Source organism: Bactrocera oleae, chromosome 4 (genome assembly GCF_042242935.1).
Source record: "Bactrocera oleae isolate idBacOlea1 chromosome 4, idBacOlea1, whole genome shotgun sequence".
NCBI classification, from domain to species: domain Eukaryota; kingdom Metazoa; phylum Arthropoda; class Insecta; order Diptera; family Tephritidae; genus Bactrocera; species Bactrocera oleae.
Window position 1 is genome coordinate 9,568,035 of NC_091538.1, and position 26,938 is coordinate 9,594,972.

General features: G+C 34.6%; 4 protein-coding genes across 14 annotated transcripts in view; 3 read left to right on the forward strand and 1 right to left on the reverse strand.

The window, feature by feature from the left end:
* The first annotated feature begins 400 nt into the window (after window positions 1-400).
* ida (anaphase promoting complex subunit 5 ida) lies at window positions 401-3,252 on the forward strand. Its single transcript, XM_014229741.3, has 3 exons — window positions 401-1,105; window positions 1,161-1,591; window positions 1,662-3,252. Exons 1-3 carry the CDS (start codon window positions 601-603, stop codon window positions 3,003-3,005), a joined length of 2,280 nt encoding a protein of 759 aa, XP_014085216.2. The 5' UTR covers window positions 401-600; the 3' UTR covers window positions 3,006-3,252.
* Window positions 3,229-4,866, reverse strand: Rpn13 (regulatory particle non-ATPase 13). Of its 2 annotated transcripts, none has more exons than XM_014229744.3 (5): window positions 4,719-4,866; window positions 4,448-4,659; window positions 4,062-4,387; window positions 3,826-4,001; window positions 3,229-3,756 (listed from the first exon to the last, which is right to left on the reverse strand). In XM_014229744.3, exons 2-5 carry the CDS (start codon window positions 4,637-4,639, stop codon window positions 3,326-3,328), a joined length of 1,125 nt encoding a protein of 374 aa, XP_014085219.1. In that variant the 5' UTR covers window positions 4,640-4,659; window positions 4,719-4,866; the 3' UTR covers window positions 3,229-3,325. The 2 variants fall into 2 exon arrangements, with proteins under 2 accessions (XP_014085219.1, XP_014085218.1); XM_014229743.3 differs by having other exon boundaries at window positions 4,448-4,672; window positions 4,719-4,835.
* Window positions 4,867-5,157: 291 nt separating this feature from the next.
* On the forward strand, window positions 5,158-9,753 carry Paip1 (Poly(A) binding protein interacting protein 1). Of its 3 annotated transcripts, none has more exons than XM_014229818.3 (2): window positions 5,158-5,310; window positions 6,990-9,753. In XM_014229818.3, the coding sequence occupies exon 2, from the start codon at window positions 7,102-7,104 to the stop codon at window positions 8,626-8,628; it is 1,527 nt and encodes a 508-aa protein (XP_014085293.2). In that variant the 5' UTR covers window positions 5,158-5,310; window positions 6,990-7,101; the 3' UTR covers window positions 8,629-9,753. The 3 variants fall into 3 exon arrangements, with proteins under 3 accessions (XP_014085293.2, XP_014085294.2, XP_014085297.2); XM_014229819.3 differs by lacking the exon at window positions 5,158-5,310 and adding an exon at window positions 5,437-5,857; XM_014229822.3 differs by lacking the exon at window positions 5,158-5,310 and adding an exon at window positions 5,911-6,309.
* A 3,363-nt stretch (window positions 9,754-13,116) lies between these two features.
* The window catches only part of cora (erythrocyte membrane protein band 4.1 like coracle), a 65,059-nt gene continuing 51,237 nt past the window's right edge, over window positions 13,117-26,938 (forward strand). For 5 of the 8 annotated variants that reach the window (XM_070109123.1, XM_070109122.1, XM_036374988.2 and 2 more), the window contains exons 1-2: window positions 13,122-13,202; window positions 13,485-14,034. The gene's annotated coding sequence lies outside the window, so the exon portion shown is untranslated. Of the gene's footprint in view, window positions 13,203-13,484; window positions 14,035-26,938 lie in introns of all 8 variants that reach the window. The other 3 variants (XM_036374977.2, XM_014229808.3, XM_036374979.2) reach the window with 3 other exon arrangements.

A 26,938-nucleotide genomic window follows, 5' to 3' on the forward strand; every position in this document is an offset into this window, starting at 1 on the left:
TTTTATAAGATATGGAGTCTTTGATTTTTTGTTAAATAATTTCGAGATGGTTTTTCAGGAATTGAATTATCGCCACCGTGTTTATTATTATTTTATATCAATATCATGATATAACACTTGAGCGTAGTGCTCCGTGCGTGTCGTTTTAGTAGTCTTAATCGCAATTGCCTATCTTTCAGGGCTCTTCCAGGAACAAGTTGATGTAAAATTAAATGCATTTAAATTTTGTTCTTAATTATAGTCAGTTGCCAAAATATAGTAAAGGCTAGGCAAATAACAAAATAAGGAAATCAAAATAAATTTTGATGGCCATTTCACACTAAAAATATATTTAATTCTTCTAATTAAAATAATACTCATATTTTGCGTTAGCAAAAATGCAATCATCATTAAACAATTATAAAATCTATTACGTGCTTCTATAACGAATATGCTATTTCAGTGTAATCGTGCCATAAACATCATGTAGAGCACTGCATTACCATTTCAAATGTTTTGAAAGAATTCCTTAAACTAATGAAAACAATAGTAGTGCTAATTTATTAAGTTTAGTTTGATTGGAAAACAACTGTATTAAAACTTTTTGTGAAAAGTTTCAAAATGCACTACGAAGAGCTAGAAGCTTTGGATCCCCGTAACACGACATATGCAACACGAATTGAAACACCACCACCACACAAAGTTGCGGTTTTAATACTGGTGCAGCAGTACTTAAAAGTTAAGAATGCCGCCACCGATGCAGGTGTCGCTTATCCTTTGCAGGCACGCAGAAATTTTTGTATGCTACTATTAAAATTGATACAATATCCAGATATGACATACAACGATTTGTATCAGTTACTCACATCTCCACGGTATAAAATCAATGCACTTCATTTGGAAAGTTTTGAAAAAGCCATGTCCAATATATTTACACTTGGTATTGAAACACTTTGTGATTTTGCTGAGCGCCAGAATTGGGATAATCTTTTATCTGAGGAGTTAGGTGTCAGTCAATTCAGTATTGTTGGACTGTATATTCGACGTGTCTGTGTTATTCTGGAGCGTATGTCATTTCCCGAAATTATGGCTTTATATAAAAATATTTGTTTATACTATGAAAAGGGTTTGTGCTACGATGTTTCATGTCGTATTTTGTAAATAATATATTTGCTTTACAGGAGTACGCACACTGGCAATTGGGCCACGTAGAGTTGGTGGCGCACTGACTAGCGCGCAAGATAATTTGTTTCCGCATGCTGGTGGACGCGGTTCTGATGATCCTGGTAATACATTAGAAGAATCTGCTTTAGATACTGAAACTGTACATCAAGATCGAAATCCTCACAGTAAATGGTCACCGAAACAAGCCGACCTCTTTGTGGCACAACAATGTAAATTGCTAGAAAATAACGAACTGCGCGCTTTGCCTCCAATAGATTTACAAACGAAAATAAATGAGATAATTCAGGACAATCCGCTAAACTCGCAAGCCTACTTTCTGGGCTATATGAATCAATTAAGACTGCGAGATTTCTATGGGGCAATGGATGCACTTCATCGTGCTTTCGATCGGAGTCCTATGCAAACAGCTACACAATATGAACAAAAGGTATGGTGTGAATAATGAGTGCAATGAAATTGTAATTTTTATTTCATACAATTTTTTTTTTTTTTTGTAGGGTTTCCAGTATTTCAGCGTGAATTTGGCTGTTTTACATGCATGTTTCGATCATCGCCGCGAAGCATTGAACGCACTAAAAGAATGCATAATGCTAGCACAGGAATGTGGCGATAAACGTTGCCTTGATGTGGCAAATTCTTGGTATTGTTTATTGAACAGCAACAAAATAGACCCCTTTGAAAAGAGTCTGCCCGATATTCAGGACCCCGGTCTGGTGCAGTCATTGTCATTGGCTATTCAATATGTTGTCAAATTTGGTGCACAGTGTGGCTATTTGCCACTCGATCTCTTTGAATTGCTCCTGAAGAGCGATGAACTCAATAATAAGAATTCCATACTAGAACATGCTTCCGATTCTTTAGCGTTAAGATCTGCGCTGTGGTGCCTTTATGGACGTCATGAAATCTCATCGTTATATGCACAACTACTACTGCAACTGAAAAAAACCTGGGCATTTGGTGATATTGGTAATTCCGAGAGTGTTAGTAAAGTACTAGCTAGTCTCTCATTGTGGTTGAATGTGCAGGGCGAACATCAAATGAGCGCTGTCGTACAAAGTCATGCACGTAGTCGTTTTCCACGTCATCCAAACGCAAAAAATTGGATGATTAGCGAATATCATATTGTCATACAACAATGTATTTATCGCTGCCGTTGGCAGGAAGCACTCAAAGCTTGTAGTCAGTTGTATTTGTTGGATAAGAATGCGGGGAATTTACAACGTGCCAGTGTATATATTGCGAAGGGATATTTCAATACAGCTCGTCGTATCATTTGTAAATTACAACACAGTGCGAACTTGGATGTTTTGACGCAAGTTCGTGTTTTGGTCTTACAAGCGTATGCGACAATTGGTGAGGACACTGTATCATCCGAAACAGCAGAATTTCTCATACGCGCTTCTGTATTGGCCACATCTGCCTACATGGAATATGAACAAGCTGTTATAGACATGGTATTGGCACAGGTGCTGCTTAAAATGAAAATGCCACAAAAGGCTTTTCAAGCAGCTAAAAATTGCATGGAGAAAATTTATGAGAACGGCGGTATTTATGATCGCGCAAAAATGGATTTTATATTTGTGTGCTGTATGGTAGCAGCTAGCGAAAGCGATGCACGGAAGAAAGTTAATTTACAGAAAGGAATTTCCATTTTGGAGAGAGCTGTTGTATGCTTTAAAAAATTAGAAGCGCACGCTAAAGTTTTGGATATTTTTGTTTACTTGGCAAAAACATATCATGAACTTAATGAGCTGGATGAGCGAAACAAATATGCATGCAAATTCAAACACTATTATACAGAGTATCCTATTGCGAGAGAATACCTTGGAATGGCGTTCTAGTTATTATTTATATATATATATATATATTATATTCTAGTAATTAGATTTAGTGCAGAATTGAAGTGCAGTGCTGAAGCAGACTTGTGTAAAAGTTCAAATCGCGTATTCATATTCGAAATATCATATAATTATTTTTATGTATGAAATTTGTTGCGAAAATTTTGTAAGTTTCATTGCAAAAATCCATACACAACTTGCAATATTTCAGAAATGAAACAATATATAAATGTTAATAATTGCTTATATATTTTTAATGCAAAATCATATTTTTATCTTTTTTTGTTATGTTTATATGATGCACACTTATATAAATGTCACTACTATTTTTTATCAGTTTTATTTTCCTCGCTTTCATTCTTCAATGGCTCCTTATCTTTGTCGGACTCTTTGGCTTTGGTAGTATCCATGGTGGCACCAGCTGGTAGAGATTTCTCCAAAGCCTTAACGAAATCCTCCAAATTTCCGGCATATGCGGCTGCAACTGCTTCTGCTGTTAATTCAAATTGTGAGACTACGGGGCCAAGCTGTGCCGATTGCAGCGCGTTTGAGAACAAAGAAAGCGCTTGTTGGAATTGCGGCGAAGCAATAGTGTCTTTAATTTGTTGTTTTTTATTTTCATCAGCATCTTCGCTTTCAGGTAGGTGTACTGATAAAGTTTTAGCGCGTTCTGGATCGGATATTATTTGATTAATTGCCTCCGAACCTTGTATAGCAGTAGATAAATCGACGCTTAGTGTACGGCTGGCTGTGGCTGCAAAAAAAGAATACATATAAATATGTAATAAGTAAATTTTTTATTATTAATAGCGTTAAAACTTACTCGATAGGTTTGTATTGACATTGGTGGTAGTAGCACCTGCGGAACTTCTATTACTACCCTTTCCTTTGGGGGCGGAAGGTGTTTTAGGTGCTGTATTCGATTCTGGTGTTAGCAAATTACTTGCTGCATTATTGCTGCCGCTGCGTGCTGGTGTACGCGAACTATTTTCAGAGCGACTAAAATATATAAATATAGGTACTTAATACTTATTCGTACATTTATTATAATTATATTACTTCATTGAACCCAATAAAGAGGTTAAACCGCCCATTTGACCAACTCCGCCGAACAGTTGCATTAGCTGTTGTTGCGACATATTGTTCAACATGTACTGTAAATCGCCATTATCACTATTGTTACGCTGTTGTGATGGCGGATTGTTCATTAACTCGTTGACCCGACGACATAGCTCATCATCTTTTTCGATTTTTGGTTCTTGCATCCAGAAAAACATTCTACGTGAAGATGACTTAAATTTCAAGACATAAACGCGTCCAGTTTTGCATTGTTCAACGCGTTTAAATTCAAAATCATCAGGAAAAACAATTAGGTCGTCCTCCACCTATATATAGATAAAAAAAAATACTAAATAATATCAGATACTATACTGTTTTTCATTTACCTTGCCAGTGGTGCGATCCTTCCAGCAAAAGTGCATAAGCCCATCTTCACTCTGTGTTAAATACACTAGGCCTTTTCGTGCGTCTGGATGCACCATCTTGCCTATCATATTCATCCGTCCAGCCCGAAACTCCACTAAATTGGAGCTACTACTAGTGTTACCACCACCGATACCGCTCTGACGACCAAACATTTTTTTCTTTACGTTGAAAACTGAGAATTTGTGCTAACATAAGACGAATAAATATGCTTATTTTTGTTTATATATCTACCTTTTTTTATTTACAAATAGTTATTCAATTGAAATAATTTTCACTTGAGTTTCCTTCAGTTTTTCTTACGAATGACGAGCAACTTTTAATGTCAGATTCATATGTCAAAGACAAAGTTGTATTGTAAAATCAGAGAACGTATATCATATACGTTCTCTGTTAAAATCAACAGTCGGCAAAGCAGTTAACTATCACATTCAGAATTGTAGAATCCTGTTATTACTATTGTTGTGCCAACGTTTATTACAAGTTGAAAACAAAAATATCATAATTCGTAGTTGTAGTCGAAATAAAAATTAAGAAGACAATAGCGAAGTCTTCTAAAAATTTGATTACTAAACTTTAATTACTAATTTTAGTATTTGCTTCATTTACAACTGTGACTTAGATAAATTCAATATAGAAGAGGAAATCGACTGTGAACTAAATGCAAAAGACGAAGAGGCAAAGTTTTGTCAGATTTCTGTTTTTCCTTGCGAACAATCGTGGATAATTTAATAAATAGTGCGTTGCAACATTAACTATTTGATATATCTTTGCACAATTTAAAAGAAAACTTAAACATTTCTGAGCGTAAATTGTTAAAAATAGGGTAAGTAAACATCTTAAAGTAATAAACAAATTCAACTTAGATTCTTATTCAATTTTTACACGCTATAAAACGGCAAACGTGGATTGAGGCAAATCAGTGAAAAAGAAATTGAAAGCATCTAAAACTCAAAAAGGAAAGCTGATTAATGGTTTTGGTTGGATTTTACATTTAGTTTTAAACGTCGTTTATATTTGGTTTTATAAGTGGAATTGAATTAATTTTTGTTTTGAGAATAATGTATATGTTTGGTATTAGAAATTTGTCATGTGTGATGTGTTAAATTTGACAACGAAAGCTGTCCACAAGGCATTAGGAAAGGTGAAAAATGTAAAACGATATAGCATAGATTAAAAAGTTAAGAAAAACGAAGTCGAAGAAAACAGAAAACGAGTTCACCCGCCTGACCGCCAGCGTGTCTATTAGCCATCATTCAGAGAAGAGAGAAAAGTTAAAAAACGAATAGCCGTGAGTGGGATACTGCAATAAAATTCAGAATTAGAGGAAGTTAAATAACATTTTCGAAAGTTATATGAATAGGAGTTTTCAGGTACGATATACAATTTTTGTTTAGCGGCAAAAGATTATATTTGTGCGGAAATTTTAATAAAGGCGTCAACGTGTATAAACATATACATATCTATATGATATACATATACACTAGAAATTATATGGAAGTGCAAAAGACGACTCAGTATAAAAATTTGCTTGTGCTTGCAAAACGTGCTCCTAGTATTATATTGCTTAATGTACTTAAGTGAAAAGGAGTTAAAACACAATAACTCTTGTTCCACTGTCCACTTTCTCCGCTAAAATGTTTGAAGTGTCATGAATTTCGTAAATGCATATACCCTGCAAAAGGCCTTTTCGATTTTCGCATAAACACATTTCGCTTGCTGGCATTTGAAAGCAGTTTAGCTGCTTTTGTACCTCTGCTATAAAATCTATACCTTTATGATGTATATCGATAAGATGGCATTTTATCAAAAATTTAAGTAAAAGGTATAAACTCTTACTAAAACTCATACAGTTTAAAATTTTACAATTGAATAAAATTTTGTAAATATATGAATATACCTGTAAATAAAGTTAATTTTATAGACGTTGGTAACATTCTAATTGTAAAAATGTTATACTAATCCCGTCGGCGTGTTGAGGTAGGTTTCTTAGTATACCGTGTAATATATACAGCTCTAATCTTCTTTACATATCTTTTGTTTAAAAGTAATTGCAGGTTTTGTAGACTGCCCGTAAGAATACCTCTGAATAATAACGTGTTTGTGATTATAAGCACTAGTAGTCACTAAATACGCTGGAAGTAAGAATAAGTCAACAACATCCGATATTTTTCGGATATGGTTTTTTGTAGGCATGTTTATATTAGATCTGCTGTAATAATATTATAGTGATCTGCTGTAATAATATTATAGTGTTACAGCAGATCTGTGAAAATATGTCTTACAACATTCCACTATATTCTCATGAATTCATTAGACCTGTCTTGATATCCGATGCATTAGTGTAGTGGTGCCATTTGACTTAAAAATTTTTAATTGTATTTGTTTGATATTATATGAATTGTCTAGTTGTATCTTTAAGTCAAGATGTTGTGAATCAAGTTAATTAAAGAAAGTTGATTAACATATACTCTTTTTTTTATATGTTTTTCTGTTTGTTTTTAGAATTTTTACAACGAATCATATCCCAATCCCTAAATTATATACTTCTGCCAAAACGAAACGCAAAAAATAACCGACACAACTAATAACAATAATTTCAACGCAACAAGACATTATGGATATAACACCGGGTCGTGCCCCATTTACTGAAGATGAGGATTATACGCCATTACGGAAGCCAAAGTCGGCTACAAATACGCCTACACACAGCGCTTCATCACTAAATGCAAATGCCGCGAGCGCGTATGTTCGCACCGTATCGCCATCCAAGCTATCACCATATGCTAAAGAATTTGTGCCACGCTTTGGTGGCAGCGGTAGTAATTCTGCAGCTGGCGCACAAGAGCGTTTAGAACGACATCAGCAACAATACAATCAGCAAACCTATCAACAATATCATCAACAATCGACGCGACCACAACGTTACTCCAATGGTTATCAACAAAATAATCATCACAGTCATCATAATCAACAGCAATATGGCCACCAAATCACCTCATTGACAGCGTCCGTACAGGAACGCTTAAAGATCGGTAACGCCTCCGGTAGTAGTGGGAACAAGAATACTGCCAATAATTATTATAGCCAAAATCAGTCACATCAACATCCTAGGCATAATAAGCATCATAATCAACATCACGGTGGACAAGGACGCTATCAACGTCACAATAATTCGGGCGCTGCAAATTCAAATGCTGGCAATGGTACCACCAGCTCAGATGTCGAAACAATTGCACTCGATTACTTGAGAACCGTAATTCAATGTCTGAATCAAAATCCGGGACAATTTGATACAACGGCTACACGGTTTCTTACCATATTTGAGGGTATGGAGAATAATCAATATGTACTTTCGAATGCTATGGAAGATATCTTCAATGAATCCATACAGAATCCCAACTTCCGCTATATGGGCGCTAAGCTCTACAATCTTTTGCACATGCTCAACTTAAAGAAAGACTCACTTTTTCACACCTTGCTCAAATGCAAGCTGGACTATCACCAGCAAGAAGTTATGCAATATATGAAGACAAATCAACAACAAAAAGTGCGTGAAACGGCTCTCTTCCTCGCCGAATTATATATGCAATTGCGTGGTGATGACACACGCATACACCTAATTGCCGAAAATATAGTTTACTCACTTAAACAGCTACTATCGAAGGAGTCTTCCGACAATATACGTTGCATTTGTTTAACACTCAAATTGGCTGGCTATGATTTGACTGCAGACTGTCCTAATGAAATGCGTGAAATCATCGAGATTTTACAAGCTGTGAATCAGCGGTCTCAGGGTAAATATCCGCTAGCAGCTAATGTAATAGCATTGCAAAAGAACAATTGGGGTCGAAAATTGAATTCGCCCACCGCAGAGGTTGAGGCAGCAGCTGCAGCAGCATCAAAAGCGCCAGAACCATTGCGCATGAGCGACGAACCGATATTCTATGGTCCAGATGGGCGTGAATTGACGGCCGAAGAGACCGACTTCTTATCTGATGGAGCAGCGGCTGTGCCGGGTAGTGGTTCCACTGATGAAGACGGCGAGGGTGGCGATCTCGATATTGATCTTGATCCTGAAATGGATGAAGAGACCGAAAAGGCTTACAAAGAATTTTGCAAGCAAAATAACGCTAGCACATAGGTAACAGCAATGCAGTGCAGTAGTTTAGTAATGTGTAGTAGGCGGCAACAACTTGAATATTTTCCAAAACCGCAACAGAATAATTCCGCCATATACAAGTTTCTTCACATTCTTATCGAGTAAACAAAAAAAAAACACACAAATTTGTACACAGTTATACATATATATGAGCATAGTGCCCTGCCAATGTATTATTAAGTGTCTAGCAAATTTCCAGGCATATTAGCTAAAGTTAATGCTGTGAGTTTCTAGGCTTGATCGAATATATATATTTTCGGGGTATGCTTTACTTTTAGGCTGAAATTACAGTTGTCGCATGTGATGTTAATGAAAAACAAAAACAAAAACAAAAACAAAAAAAACGTTAATAAAACTATAACAAAATGTAATACTAATTTAGAATTAAAAAAAAAATGGTATGAACGAGTTGATTTGAAGCCTACAGATAATTGAATAGTGGAGGATCACCTATGCTTCTTTGCAAAGTTATTCAAATGCGATCTTTGATGTGATATTAAATGCATATGTTTAGTGTTTTTTGGCGATTTTTGTATGCATGCATTGATTCTCATAATATTTTAGTTGTTATTGTTTCTTGCATTGAAACATATGTTTTAGACATAACCACAAACACTTAACACTTATAGGAAGTAAATTCCTTAAAGTGTATAACGTACCAGTAAATTGTCGAAATCATTACACTCCACATCAAATTCTAAATACATTTTTTATATAGCTAGAAATATGTTTGTAGATTTTTCGAATTTTGAAAATTTTCTAATTTTGAAATGTTGAAATTTTTAGAATTTTAAACTTTTTAGAATTTAAACATTTTTCGAACTTAGAAATTTTTAGAATTTTAAAATTTTTCTTACTCAGAAATTGTTAGAATTTTGAAACTTAAATTTTCATTTTATAAACGACCAAATTGTAAATTGTTTTTTTTTTTGCTTAATTTATTATATTTTAAATTCTCATAAAAACGGACAATGAAAACGAAACTGCACTTTGTTTACCTCGAAATTTTCAGTCGTCTGATGCATGGTTGGCGCAATACTAACTGTAATTTCAGCGTTTTTAGTCTTTTCAAGCGGGAAAACCAGCAAAGCAACAAATCAAGAAATCGTAATGAATGTCCTTTCCTTTGTTCAGAACAGATTATGTCCAGTCTTTGTGTGTTATTGGTTTCCATGCTGCAGTTTTGATTAGACCATTAATATTTTATGATCGTTTTTAATTGTGACAGCGTAAATATGACTTAATTTTTTTTGTTTTTGTATTACATTAAGCAATTTTATCCATTTATTACCGTATTGTATGTTTAATCTCTAACTCAATGAGACATACTCGCACTTGGTTTATCTATATTTTGCATTTTAATTATGCATGTTATAATGTGACTGCAATTGTAACAGCAATTTTTTCGACATAAATAAATATTGAAATGTTTATCTCATTTTATTTTGTTTATAAAATGACTATGTATTTCTATAAAACAAAAATATAAAAGCGATAAAAAAATCATTAAAAAACGAAAATTGTGAAAAAATATTAAATTAGTTGTAAAATAAAAAATAAAAAAAAACAAAAAAATTGCATGAGAGAAAACATGTCATGTATTTTCTTTTCCGATATTTGCAAGTTTTTTTTTACTGTTGTTGGGGTTATGTAGCACCGGAAGACCGGATACTCGGCAGTTTTCGATTTTATTAGCAGCACATTGTGCTCCATTTTGTAGTACTTTTAGCTACTGATATGCACTTATTCCAATTTCAGTATTCATACAGGTAAATTCAAGAAAATTTATAATATTTTTAACTAATTATGTATTGTGTTTACTTTTAGTTACAGTTTTTTTTTATAGAAACGGTGCTTGAAATTGTTTATTTAAATTTTTAGCTAATCTCTTAATTTTTTATTCTGATCCCGGATCTTAGTTTCGATATTTAAAAAAATCGATAAATTGTTTAATTCAGCCGGTGACAGGCGGAAGTATTCGGTGACAAGCATATACCATCTGATCAAATTTGACCCGGACTGGTTTATTTAAACAACGTGCGCAAGTCGAAATGATGACAAATTTCTCTTACTAATTCCATTTAAACTGCGTGCGCAAGTCGAATCGATAAAAAATTTCGGTTACTAACATATAGATCAAATTTGACCCGGGCTGTGATTATTTTAACGAATTTAGCAACTGCTTCTGTCATTTTCGATATAGCGATTCTTATTTTCGATATATAAAATAAATCGGTAATTTGCCGGAAATGCCGCTTAACTAGCGCATCTACTCTACTATTATAGCCGCAGATCCTGCATCCAGTCAAAAGATATGTCTTAGTCAATGTAACCACTGATTTTTAATTGAAGGGTTTCTTTTAATCATCGAAAGAGGTGCCGTCGGAGCCTTTAAAGCTTCTTTGTGCTGTTAGTCTTCCGCTCTTTACTGCGTAGGGGTTCGTACGTATCTTGGCTGTGAAAAGATAACAGTAAGCGTCGATGTTTGGTCTTCGGATTGTATCTTTTATCACAATGTCATAGATTTGGGCCTGAACCTTTCCTTTTAGAGACAATCATATAAAATTTCTATTATGTGAAAACCTGTTAGTATCTCCAAGCATGTTTCAGGCTCTGGCTATGTCTGTCCATTACTGGAAGTTTCATCATGTATCCAGAGTTTTCGGCCATTAGAAGCGGAGTTTCTTTATTTTTCTCTAAAACACCATCAATCATGATTTTAAATTGTTTAGAGGCAACGGTCATAGTCCATAGATAGTAACTGTAGACGTCGGAATTGTAGACGTCCCAAGGTATTTTTTTGTTTTAAGTGATTTCAAACCCCGCTTGTAATTATGGTTATGAAAAAAAAATTTATACATCTGGCAACTCGCCATAAACAAGTTGAAAATGATATGCGTTGGTTAAGTATGTGTGAAGTGAGTGAGATTGAGTGAAATTTTCAATGGACGCTCGAAAATGGAAGAGAAAGCTAAAATTCTAATTAGACCAAGCCAACTAAAATTAAATTTGAATCAATTTTGTAGTTAACTATCAAAAAGTAAAATATCACTTAAAGAAAAATTTAAAATATTTTGTATAAATAATATTGCGTTCGATTGGCGCTCAGTGGAGCTGAGTTTCCGTAAACAGAACGAAGCAAAATCACACCCAAAGAGAGCATAATAAGGTGTTTTCAAAAAATTCACACAGTGTTGTGCAATTGTGGCAACAGCGTTGCTTTTATTGCATTGATAATAAAATATAATAAAACGTATGGCGAAACAGAATTCCAATGCAAAAAGTTATGTCGCAAGCTCACGCATTATCACATTTGCCAATACTTTGTTTTAGGAAATTGCTGCTTAAGGGGCACACCTATACACCTACGTGTATGACAGCCTAAAAAGACAGCGATTTTTGAGAATTAAAAAAAAAATATTGCATCGATCGTTTTAAATTTTTACGGGTATATTTATATATTTTATAAGAATACATAGTAATCACAGTTTTTGTAGAAAAAAATTAAATATTTTTCGAGTTGCACGCTATCTCCGACGGTGCTGTGATTCCGGCCTTCTCCATAGATTAAACTAAAAAAAAAAAGGTTTGTACTGGAAGATATTGTCCGTATAATGAGTTGCGCTCTAAAAACATCAAAAATTGATAAAAATTATTTGAGTTTTCTTAAAATTTTGTTCGTTTTTGGCCTGCCTGCCAATTCGATTTTAGATCAGAACAAAAAACTGGTAGATATTTGTATGGAGAACTATAAACAGAGGATGCAGAAAAAATATTATAGTGTTCGGATCCGTTGCCTTCAGGTAATCACTCATGTTTATTTGAAAAATTGAATTTTGGTAAAAACTCGTTTGAAAATAATTTGATGGAGCTGATTGAGCTGAACGCATAACCTTTAGATGGCTGCAACTCAGAAACTGTTTAAAATATCAATCAAGCCTATCGAAATATGAAAAAATTGATATTTTTAAAATTTGAAACTAGCTCCTTCAGATAAATGTTACGCCTTATAGTAATGTAATTTTTAAATTTCATGTCACTTCAGACTTTTATGGTTTTTCAAAAAGCAAATAAAGTTACCAAATGGAAAACGTTATACAATTAAAGCCATTTTTGCATGGCTGTTATTTTATATATTATTTTTTTTATGCTTGTTAATATATTTTTTTTATATGACATATATATTTTCGAAACTTTGCCACAATCCGACTGATTTTTTTTGATTATTAAGTATTTTGTGATCACCCTTCTAAGACTAAGTAATCGAATTTCAAATTTGAAGTACTTTTTTTTGTAAATCAATAACTTTAGTTTACTAAAAACTTTACTCTAAACATACCAATAGTATATCAAATTTTCAACGGCGTGGCAAGCTGGCTAACGTTTCAAGAGAATACTGAGCGGAAAGAGCGCCATGTTTGCGCCACCACCTAACCACCTAAAGATTTGTGTATTTGCTATGGCATCGCAGCCAACACAAAGTCAACATGAGTCAGTACAAGTCAGTTTGAGTCTCTTGTTCGTGGCGTTCATTTGTGTTTCGAAGATTCTTATCCGTAAGATACTTTGGTGCTACGCAAAAATATTTACAAAACAAAAAAAATAAAATAAAAATAAAACTGAATGAATTTCCTTTAGTACACGAGCAATACATACATATGAACATATATGTATATACAAATATGTGCATGTGTATGTGTTGATATTAACTTGTTTCATATTGCTGCCGCGAAAATAACAAAAATTCATTTATATTTGTTTAAAATTGTTTAAATATTTTTAAATAATTATGTGCATTTGCTTGTATATGTGTGTATGCATGTAATTACCACTTTTAGGAATTGAAAAAACAAAACCGATTTTGTTAGTGAAAATTAGAGTGCCGGAACAAGTATATAAAACGAAGTAAGTGCGAAAGTGCGCGTTGCTAGCGATTATAGCGATTAAGGAACACAGATTTTACTAAATTTTTGCATGCAAAAAAAAATTAGAACAAAATTTGTCGTGAGAAATCAATATACATATATATTTAATAACTAAAACAAATTAAATTTTTTATAAAGTGTTGCCTGTTTAGTCGCCCGAAAGCGGGCACTGAAAATTTATATATATCACCGTAGCCAAGCGAAAAAGTGTAAAGCGTCGAAATAAAATTTATTGTATTATAGCATATTTTCATTGAAACGAGCAACAGTATACACGACGACTGGTGTAAAGCAAAACGAATAAGAGACAGCCCCTGTAACGCGTTTACTCTTTATCCTGCCACCCCAAAGACAATTTGAATCAAATTCCGCTTTGTTATTATATTGTCGCCGCAATTTGTAAGAAGTGTGTGTGCGTTAGTGTTGGTTTACTACGCCGAAAGGACAGGCAATAGAAAAATAGGTAAGTTCAAACAATTGCACAATTGAATGTATGTATGTATATACAAAAGATTGCACACATGCATACAAAAAATTATACACATACATACAAAAAATTACACACTTACAAAAATGTGTAATGCAATGAAAAATATGCTGGCAGCTCTGGCTTAAAGTAAAATTGAAAATATCATAATAACTACAACTATGTATGTACCGTTAGCACTAAGTGTTTACTGTTATTTGGTTCTGCGTAACTGAGCTTTGACATATAGCTGTCATACAAACTGACCGATCAAAATCCAGCTCTTGAATGGCAAACTTTTTTATTTTGCTAGATATTTTCACGAAATTTGGCATAACTTATTTGTCAAATGAATGCTACAATATTCGAAAAATATTTTCAGATCGAATTACTATAGCATATAGCTGTCATACCAACTGATTGATCAAAATCAAGCTCTTGTATGGCAAACTTTTTTATTTTGCAAGATATTTTCACGAAATTTGGCATAGCTTATTCTAGCTGCTGTGCAGTTGAAGTAAACGTTTTTTCTTTATAAATCAATTTATGAGCACTTTTGGTTGTATTTTCTTATAGTAGAGCGTAGTTTTGCTACATTGTTTAGTTTAACAACATATTTCAGCTATGCAAATAAAGCACATTTTATTTAAAATTTTTAATGCCTGCTTGTAAATCCAACATGCCCAGCGCCCAACTCTGCTGTAGCGGCAGATTTCCTTTAAGTAACTCAGAACTTTTTGGGTTGTGGTCACTAGCTGGAGCGTAATGCTGACGCCTACGCTGGCACGCTAACATATGAATGCGCCACCCCGCCAACGCCACCGTCACCGCTTGTCGGTTAGTAGGTGGCTACTAAAAAGCACATACAAAGCAGCGCGACTGTATAAACGGCCGCGACTCACTATGACTTCATAGTTGCTCACACAAACGCAGCGAATGTGATCGCATATATATTTATATGTGTGTGTATGCATATACATTTAATGCTACTTTTTACACATGCAAGTCGCTGGATTTGACTACGAACTTTTGCGTGAAAACGTGTATACATACATATGTACGTCTGATGTATGTATGTAAGTCGTGGCGTTGGCACTTTGAAGGGGCATAAATATGTCTGTATCTCTCATAAGTTTGTGAGAGAGGGCTTTCGTCGTGTTTAGCCGTAAATTCGCTTTTATTTACTACGGTAGATTCTCACATGTTGTAAACAGTTCGATATAGCAAAAATAATTATCTAGTCTTTAAAAGAAAAAAAAACAAATAATCTCAATCGTTCGAAATATTTCTGTGAATATATTGGAATTCAAGAATATTGCCATAAGAAATATTTTAGCAAATTTGAATGAGAATTTAAAAGGTTGCTGATTACATCTTGATAGGTGGTACTAATATTAGGGTTTTTAAATGTAATAAATAATAATAATAAATAAATACTAGCAAAATCTTTCGTCATAGACAGAAACTGTAGTAAACACTTCCTGCTCAGGCCGGACTATAAAGTGGTTGTATATGAGTCACCTAACCTAGCTGCCGGAGCTTCAGCCGTGTAACTATCAATGTGTGTGGCGTTGTCCTGATGAAACACAATTCCTCTGCTATTGGTCAAAGCTGGCCGCTTTTGGGCGATTGCTGCCTTCAGGCGGTCCAATTATTAACAGTACAGGTCCGAATTAAGAGTTTGGCTGTAGGTTAGCAGCTTATAATAAATGATTCCTTGCCAGTTCCATCCAACGTAAGGCAAAACTTGCTTGATCGTCAATATTGACCAACGTTTGCGCCGGTTTTGGGCATTTACCTTTGACATTGTCATAAGTGAACCACATTTCATCGCTAGTAACTATTCGCTTCAGAAATAGATCGATTTTTTTTGTGTTTCAGTAGCGTTGCTAAGAATGCAATTCGATGTGGCAGCCAAAATTCAAGCTACGTTGTGTTGCCAGCCTTATTTAAATGGTTTCAAATGCGTTTTTGTGCAATGTTTATCTTCTGGGTAATCGAAACAGTGCTTACGTGATAGTCGAACACGACGATTTACATTATTTAATAAAAATTTAATACAATTGGCTTTTCAGTGCGTGGTGCATCTTTAACATTAAAATTTCCGGAAAGGAATCGATGAAATCAAAATTGCGCGAGTTTCGCTGTTACAGTATCAGGACCATAAGCGCTATTCCTATTTTCAGCCACCTGACTTGCGTTTTCGCCTTTATCGTAGACAAACGCTGTAAAATATGGCGTGTTTTCCCTTTCCTGCTGTCCATTTTTGATACGTGTTGAAGCAATACCGAGTCAAGTAAATACAAAACTGACGGAGTAGTAGCGTTAGTATAAAATCTGAACTTTTTAACGCCATATAGCGTAACTCGAATGCACTTATACAACGCGAGCTACATATTACTAAAGTCATCTATTGGAAAAATAATGTATTTTCTTTTACTAGACCTTAAATGTATATCAATATAATTGACAATGAAATCATCTTTAAATAAATAAAATATTAATACTTAAATATTGCCAGTGCCAATTCTTGAGCGAATACTGTACAAATGTATAATTTGCTATTCGATCGGAGCGCTTGTTGTTTGGCGCGCTGTTTTGCTGCCACCATTGTTGTTGCCTAAACATGTTAGTTTCTAATAGCAACGGCAATAAGTTAAAGTTTTCAACAACAAAACAATGAAAATATATTAATTATATGTACATATTTAAATATACATATATAAACCTATATACTTACTCTATATATATGTATGTATATATATAAAACATTTAACTCTTTAAGTATGTGAAACGAGTGTACAAGTATATGTATGTAATGGTAGGTATATAATAAGCGCGTAAAGAACTAGTCGACGAACGCTACGGTGTACAATAAATGAATATCAAACAAAAATAAAACCAAAAACAATGCAAAACAATGCTATCACGACAAACAAGTCGAAGTCAGCGCTGCCTGAAGAGCATCGCATCAAGCGACACAACGAAGCACCGACTGACTAAGTGGCTGCTGCTGATTTTTAATGTGTATTTTAAGTAGGAGTATGTGTGTGCGAAGCGGCGAAAACAAGTTGGCAGCTTTTTGACTTTTGTCAGCAAGCTTCGACTCTTTTATGCTATGAATGGTAGCAAGCACAATTTTTGTATATACATATGTGTGTGTGTTTCGCGCCTTATTGTTGCCTGTACCCTACGCTGTTTTGTTTTGTATTACACCTTTTCGTCGCTCACTCGATTGCACAAATTCGCTCGCTCTTGTATCTCAGCGTCTTTCCGCTCTTACCATTTATTGAATTGATAAACAGACAACAGATACACACACGCCCATATATAGATGTTTGAATGTATTTGTATGTATCATGTGGTTGAAGCACGCTCAAAAGGTGAGCATGATCAAAACATTCGAATTTGCTGTGCTGTTATTTTCGCTTTTTGACAACATCTTCGCCGCTTTATTTCTGTGCGCTGGCCTACTAGACTCGAGTGTTTTCGGTTCTCTTTATCCAAGCGCGTTTATTCTTTGGCAACATGTAGCCGTTATTAAAGCGCATTGTTAAAACTAGGCTTTTCAAACATAACTGGTTTCTATATGACAAGATTAAAAAAATTCAAACCATTAAAAAGTTTTATACTTTAAATGTGATTTTGTAAGCGCACATTATAATTTTTTATTGTCTAGTAAAAAGTTATTTTTAGGTTATGGCGGTTTGAAGCAATGCGAATATAATAACTATTAGATTGCACGGTGTTACAAATTAAGTAAATCTAAATTAAAATTGTGTTCCTTCTTCAAATAGCTGCTAAAGTGTTGACATGACTTTATGTACAATACATACATTAAGGTGAGCACAAAAAAATTAAACTGTCGAATTTATGGGTTCAAATGAACTTATATACAGAAAAAAAAATCTATCACGTTAAGTTAAGATTTTAGGCGTTATAATACTGGTAAATTCGCGACCAATTGGGAGCACTTCAAAGCCAGAGAATTCATTAACATTCGCTTTCATAGCAATGCTAATCCAATTGGAATTTAATTGATGTACAATTTTGTAGATGTGAAAACTTTGTTAGATTTTGTTTTCAGCGCACTATTTTTTGCGTCTAGCTGAGAGAATATTGCTACCATGCGTCAAATCTGGCGCATACGGTGGGCGGAAGCATACATAGTTCACAGCATAATAACTTCCTGCCAGGTGCATTACATGACCTTTAAACATAAGGTATAATAAGAAGAAATCCATTATTGTTTACTTAAATTGAAGTTTTTATGTAGCAAAGTTGGAATGATTTGATTTAGATTATTCATTTATTAACATTCTCTGATTTAGATAAAATATGTTTTGTTCGATAACTTGTTGATATTTTTAAGGCAATTTCATAATGCCACCTTCACAGAAATTCTCGCCCATATTGACAATAAACTGGGATACGCAATTTTCAAAGGTTGCTCTTGAGATGAAGTTTTCGTTTACAAAATATTTCGCCATAGACTGTAACCGGTAATGATTACTTAGTAACAAGGTCCGGACTATACGTTGGATGATAAGAACCTCCGAATCCAGCTTCCGGTGTTTCGAGCGAGTCACCATAGACGTGCTTGACCTAGCGTTGTTCTGATGAAGAATAATTTTTTTGCCATTGGTCTTATGGCCGCCTTTCATGCGATTTTTTCTTCAATCGTGGAAATTTTAATTTTTTTTTCATGTAATACATTAGCTTATTAAATACGGAGTAGACTTGCCACTTACATAAAACTAACATGTACATACGCTGATAAGAATATACATATTAAGTAAAACCTTGACATAGAAAAGCATCGCATCTCTTTGTTTATATACAATATATTATATACATATGTATGTACTCATATATAAACTTAGTTATATTTCTCTAAACTTGTTTTAATAAAACTGAAGTTGAGCCGCACGCACAGTTTTTCAAGCCTACGTCTATCAACTTACAATACATATACAATGAATAGTATATAAAGTGGTCAGTTACAAGTTGTAAGATTCATTTTTTTATTGTTGTGCCTCATACATACTACAAGCATATACAAACATTACCTGTTGTAACTTGAACTTTTCAATTTGGAATAATAGAAAATCCGTGGTTTCTAAGTCTAATTGGAAATCACGTGAATTCATATCATTAAATACGTCTCTGCCACAATGTTGCAACAGCCCAGAATTCTTGGTAATGCGAAAAGAAGTTACAGTGCATGAAAGTTCAATTTTTTATTAACTAAGCAAGTGTGAAGCCCGTTAAAATCTCCGCTATCAACAAGAAAAAGCGTTACCTTCGGCTGCAGCAAAGCCGTTTTTTCTAATCACTTGAATTGATATAAACAATCTTCAAATCGAATTAAAAAAATTTAAAATTACTTAATTAGGAAAAAAAATCTTTTATGTAGATCTTTAACTTATATTGATCAGATCGTTATATGCCTTAGTGGTCCGATCCAATTTATTCATAGATCGTAGGAATGCCTTCGATAATAGTCTATGCCAAATTTCGTGTTGACATCTCGTCAAATCAAAAAGTTTTCCAAACAACGATTTAACTTCGATCGTTCAATTTGTATGGCAGTTATCACATATGCTCGATATCGGCGGTTTTAACATATAAACAGCCTCTTGGCAAGAAAAGGACGTGTGCGAAATTTCAACTCAATAACTCAAAAAATGCGACGATTATACGAACTAGCAATAATGTTTTTGATGATCGTCTTGCGTACTGGGTAAAACGTGTAACAACAGCAACAATAATATCTAAGCGGCGCTGCAAACACGTCCAACAAGATATTTTCAGTTTAACGTCACATAATTTTGTAGCTGATTTCTACGCCTAAATACATACACATATGTGCATAAGCACACATTTATGTGCTTTATATATACATAGGTACAAGCTTAATTCATGACTTTTGTCACATATAAAAACGCTCTTAATTCAGACGTAGCCAAGAGTGCTGAGAATCAGAAAACAGCTGCTGCAATTTTTGGTGGTCTTTCCTATTTTTTTCATATTAATTAATTATTTATTTAAAAATAACACATTTGCTTTATAACTATATAATATTGGTGCGCCGAAGTATTAAACTATATCAGAAGTTCTTCGCAACTTAATTTGCAACTAGTGTTAGGAAATTGAGCGCTATTTAAGCTGAAAGTTCCAACTAGTTTGATCACTCTTTAATTCTCTTTAATTTTTTACGGATATCTCTTTGTTGAAGTCGCCGCTCTTTGGCAAGCATACTCTTCTAGCTTAATTTTGAGCTCAGTTTTAAATCGAATTTCGGCTTTGTAATTAGGTATCTCTCTCTCTCTAGGTGCGCCCGTGAGTTTATATACGATTGCAACATCTATTTGAATACTCAAGTTATACGCATTTGTGGCTATGTATGTTTGTATGTATTTATAATTGTTCATTGGACACACCTTGTTTTCTTCGCGCTCCAGCTTTCTTGTTTACTTTTTATACACGTTTCCAATACTAGCCTCATTTTATGTAGAGGTATACGTGAGTACGTAAGCGGTTTATTAAGTGGAATTATTTATGACAAAATATTTAATTATATTTGTTCTTCATTGGGAGATTCTCCTAGTTCATCAAGAACGTGACGAAACGACGTAAACTTAGGCTGCACTGAAGCTATAATACCTTTCATGCGTGCATTTCTTAAAGCATAAAAGGGTATACAAATATTTTTATTCTAATTTTGATCGATCAGTTGGTATGGTAGCTAATTGCTATAGTGGTCCGATCTGAACAAATTGTTTGAAGATTGTAGCACTGTCTTGGATATTAAATCATGCAAAATTTTCTTGAAATAAAAGAGTTTTCCATGTAATATGTGATATTGGCAATTCCGATAAATGAGCAGTTTCTTGCGGAGAAAAAGATGTGCCTGTATAAACAGACAGACGGACATGGCTAAATCGATTCAGGTCATCACGCTGATCATTTTTATTTATAATTTATAGGAACTCCAACGTTTCATTTTGGATGTTATAAACTTTGTGTCAAAGTGGGATCTATGTAACCGGAATGAACCCAGATTTTATAAGATCAAGAACAGTAACTCAGCAACATTCCTCAAAATTATTTCCTTAACGTAAGTGCCAAGGCTAATTTTTCGATAAAGTTAGTGAAAGTATGCCTTGATCTCTTAGTGGATCTAACAGCTAAATTCACGATTAACCTGCAATGGGTTCCAGGTCATAGTGATATCGCTGGTAGCTGTCAAGCAGATGAACTAGACAGAATAGACACTACCCTACAATTAGACTACGGCAAAGAGCGAATTTATATGCCTCTGGCTACTTGTAGATATTTAATCGACAAACATATTATTAATATAGCTGTGTCTCGGTTTAGTTAATCCATTACTTGCTCAACAAGCAGGCAAACGTGGCATGAATGGAATGTGATCCGCACATACCGACTATTAAAATTTAAAAGGAATGATATAGAAATTCTAGTAGGAGTGCTAATAGATCACTGTCTAATTGACAGATACGCCAGCAGACTAGCAACACATAAAGGAAGAAGAAGGTAGAAGAAGAGGAGACTATAAAACAACTACTATGCGAATGCAAAGCTCTGTATGGAAAAAGAATCACAACTAACGGTCGAGGGTTTCTTAATAATAATTCAAAGGTTGCATAGATAAAACTTTTTGTACTGATGAACTTCAACAGAAGCATCGGGTGGCTTGGAGAGCAGACAACAGAATGAGGGTATTTTAGTCCCGGTGGTATCAGAAAAGACCGCTTAAAAAGCTAGGTGCCTCGTTAGACAGCCACTCTACCTACCTACTTATCTAACTGCAAAGTGCTCTGCACACATTTCAAGTGCCAGCTGAGTACTGACCAACGTTTAACGGTTGTTATTAGCTAGTGCGCTGATAAATGTTATACTTGTTAAAATTATAAAAATGTAAACATATTATTTCCACTAATTAATTATAAGGTTTTTCCTCCCCTTATCTACTATATACTCGTATGGCTTGATCTACACTATGGTTACACACTTTTCTAAAAATAAAGCGTAAAATACGCGCTGAAGTAAAATTAGATTAAACATAAATTTTTTGGGATTTTATATATTATAGCGCGATTCAAGCGACAATATACATACATTTGTATGTGTAAATGCGTCGATATAAATTCTATGGCATTCTATTTCCACGTGAGTGGCTCTTTTACATGACCGTCGTTTCTTTGAAGTGAATGAATAGATTTGCTTTTACTTTTTCGGAGCTAAAGCATTGCGCTATTTTCGCCTAATATATTGCTTTATGGTAGTGGTTATATGCTTTAGGCCAAATTTACCTAAATAAGTGTACGTGTTAATGTGCAAAAGAGAATTGGGGAAATGCTCGAGCCTTTTACAAAGCGTTTCCTGCCAAAGCGGAAATTAAGACTGACAGTTTAGTGTTGAGCCAAAAATGTGAAAAAGCTGTTGCTTGCTGTTACACATGTCATGTCATATTTCAGTGAAAAATTATGTATAAACATTCATTAGGGTGTCCCTTGATTAGACGGTCCATATTTGACTGAGTATACCAAACTGTTGTTCCGTAAGCTTAGATGCAAATAAATTTCGATAGTCAAGGTATTTTTTTTTAGATTTTAAACTATTTAATTGTGGGCTTAGTATTTTAAAAAATACAATAATTATTGCAGAACTTTATTCATATCATACGTGAGGTAATTTTTGAATGCAGAAAGAATTTTTTTCATACCGTTTTGAGTCAAATATGCACCGTTTTGTTCGATAACTTGTTGCCATTCTGAAGGTAATTTCATAATGCCACTCTCATAGCAACTCTAGTCACTATTGGTAAAAAACTGGGACAATTGATATTCACAAGCTTCTCTTAAGGCCAATGTTTCACCGTTAAAACCATTGACAGGAACAGAAAGTAACCACTTCGTGCTTAGGCCGGATTAAAAGGTGGATGCTTAGAACGTCACAACCAAGCTCCCGGAGTTTCTGTCGAAATCACTATTGATGTTTGTGGCTTGACGTTATCCATATAAACATACTCGCAGATGGAAATTCGGTTCACTAGGTTTATTTTGTGTCAACTCGTGTGGCAACCAGACATCGAACTTATTTTCGACCTTGCAGAGCGTGGTGCATTTTCAATATCAAAATTACCTTAAAGGAATCGGCGAAACGAAAATAGCACGAGATTGGCTAGTACAGTATCAGGACAATAATTTTTACCTATTCACCTTTATGGAGATTAACTGTAAAATGTGGCGTGTTTTCACTTTGCTGGTGTCCATTTTTGATGCGTGCTCAAATAATACTGGTTGAAGCAATAACAAAATTCTCTGAGAAGTTGTTTAGTACGAAATCTTCTATATCTACTTGTATCTTGCTATCGCCATATAACGTAATCTGATCGCGGTTATACAACGCGATACACCCAAATATTGCTAAAGCCATCTTTTTGGAAATGATGAATTTCTCTTTGCTAGACCTTATAGTTTTAGAAATTCGGCATTTTTCTCATTACATTATCAAGGTTAACCATTTTAAAGTGATGCCACGTTCTAAAAAACGTTCTTTGTTATAAAAAATAAAAAAATATCACAATTATGTATTGAGTGCTTAAAGTGGTTACCTATCGAAAAGTTTTTCTAAAATACAACAGTTTTCAACAATATTGCAATTAGAGCAAAACGGCAACACTGTTGCCTAATTACTCAACTTTTATGGTACTATAGTAGTATTTGTGTGCATACAACTTTCCAAATTTTCATATCATAAACATTTATTAATTGCGCGCATTTCCTCCGTTAGTGTCTTTAATTTTATATTATATACAAGTAATTTATTGTAGTAACCATAGTAACAAATAGTTACTCATATGTGCCTGCGCTCTTCCTCAACGCTTTTCAGCGCAGATACGCATAAAATACCAACAAATATGAATAAAAATTAATGCCAGTCGCTTGAGTAACTTCTGAGCCGGAGCATAAAGCACACGACGCCTCGCCGCATTGCCAATGTCCAAACTCACACACACATACACACATGCTCACACATTAACATGCTGGGCTGTTATAAAAGTGTGTTTGAATGGCAACTAACATATGCTCTAACCAGATACAGGTAAGTCACGCTTACAACAATGTAACAGCAACAAGAACAATAAGCGATTGCGTGGCATTTTACCCACAACATAATTTATTTACATGAATTTTATGTATAATATGTGCGCTTGTAGTCATATGCATGTGTGTGTGTGTGCGCATTAAGCGTTTCTGTTGCCACAAAAGAGCACTGACATCGACAAAGCAGCTTTCTATTGCACATAATGTAACTGGGTATGCAGATATTACATATACATATGTATAGGCATACGCATTAGGGTGCGCCATTTTTCAAAGCTTTTAAATATACGAAGTTTTTAATTAAAAACAAACAAAAAAAAACTTTAACTTCGACTGAAACGTAGCTATCCTTCACAGGTGCGTTTCTACCTTGGACAATAATCCATGTGAAATTTGATGAAGATATCCAGCCAAAATAGTTTTCATTTCATTAATTTCATTTTGATCGATCAGTTTGTAAGGCTGCTATATGCTATAGTCTTCTGATCTAAACTATTTTTTTGGAGATTATAGCATTTCTTTAGGCAATAATTTATGCCAAATTTCGTGCAGATATCTTGTAAAATAAAAAAAAAAATTTATACAAACACTTGATTTTAATCGATCAGTGTGTATGTCAGCTATATGCTATAGTGATTCGATCTGAACAATATATCTTGTAAGATTAAAAAGGTTTTTCATACAAAAACTTGATTTTAATCGGTCAGTTTGTATGGCAGTTCGGTTGGATAATTTATCATATAAAAAAGTTTTCCAAAAAAAAACTTGATCGGTCAGTTTGTATGGCAGAGAAAAGGACGTATGCAAAATTTTAGATCGCTATCTCAAAAAGTGCGGGACTAGTTCGCGTATATACAGACGGATAGCTCGTCATGCTGATCATTTATATAGGAGTATCTACTTTATAGATTCTCCGACGTTGTTTGTTTTTTCCTTGCAGGGATATTTTTTCTCTACACTATAAATATATCGGTTTATTTTAACCCATTAAGTCCAAAAGTTTATTTTTTTTTTACTCACCCTAATGCTTATAAAATAAATATATACTCAGTTTTATTTAGTGTGCTCAGCAACGCGTGTCGAGGCGTCGATGCGTCGAGTGGCAGGTCTAGTCCCGGGCTTGTGCGTGGTGTGGGGAGCGCCAAAGAAATCACTAGACAACAGTGATTATATACAAATGTCTGCATGTATGTATTTATGTCTATACATATGTATGTATGTATGTATTTATGGATTTTCCACAGTTGCAAACAGATTTCAGCTCGTTTTGCCTTTTTGTATTCTAACTGTTGTCTATGCCGCTAGTTAGCCAACGCCATATCCCAGACCAGTTTATAGGCTTTTGCTTGCCTTTTGCCAACGGCCATGGCTTTCACGCTTCTACACTTGGTTGTTGTGGCGGTGGTGCGTCGTGTACTTGGTGTGGTGGGTAAGTGATTTGTGGTCAGAAAGCCGTACAAAAACAAACATGCCAATAAACCAAACAAATATAACGACAACAACAATAAACGTGATAACCGCCAATGAGTTACTTTTATGACAGCGCACGGTTGACTGCTTGAAGCCAAATACATATGTACATATATATGGTTCCGTCTTTGACTAACTTGGCCGCCGAGCCCATCTCCACACACAGCCAACCGCACCGACCGCACCGCGGCGGCTTTTTCACTGGGACCCGTATGCAACAGAATTTCACTCCAATGCGGTTACGTAGAACCGGATTCATTTGCTTGTCAGCGTCGAGATAACACTCGCTAACTATGTGGACTAGTATGCGCGTAGCCAGATATTTAATCATTTGCTCACTGCAAGTGTACTTATATATGCGGCGACTGTCGTGTCACTCAGCCGTCAATCAGTCGAAAATCGCGGTCAAGTGCTGCAATTCTAAATACCGGCAAACAATTGCAACCAGTTATTCGTTACATACAAGGCATAAACGCAAATACAACTTTCCAAAGTTGCAAAGAAAAAAAATGTACACTTCAGCAACCATAAACAGTTGGCGCAGGCGAATACTGAAGTTCTTTGCTAATTATTTTAAGCCGGATAAAACAGAAAAATGCGGCTTGCTGAATGCATTCAAAAAATTCCCTTCTAATTCACTTTTAAGGATTTTTTGTGCAATTAAATCCTTTTTGAAAGACACCACAATTTTTTGTTACCAATTGTGTAAGCATTATATATTCTTGTCCCCTGGCCGGTTTAAGGTATCTAGTTCTTTCGAAATTCGGATATGTCCGTATATTTATTTAATTAGTATTAGAAACATATGGTTTCTTACACACCGATAAGGAATTCACTTACAGATAAACAAACAAGCAATTAATATAGTGTACGAAGTCATGTTAAGTCACTTCAAGAATATGTATTACGCGCCAATCGACTTTTGCTTTTATGGCGTCTCCAGAGAACAAACAAGAAAAAACATTAAATCCGGCTCCACCGAAGCTCTAATACGCGTTACAGGTACATTTCTTATAGCGCAAAAGTGTATAAAAAGATCTTTATCTTGATTTGAATCGCTTAGTTTATATGGCAGGTATATGCTATAGTGGTCCGATCTGAATAATTTCTTCGGAGATTCATCCATTGCTTTGGACATGACTAATTTTGTAAAGTTATCATGTCAAATAAAGAAGTTTTCCATGTAAGGACTTGAAATCGATCAATCAGTTTGTATGGCAGCTATATCATATGTTGTTCCGATATCGGCTATTCCGTCAAACGAATAGCTTCTTGAGAAAAAATTAACGTGTGCA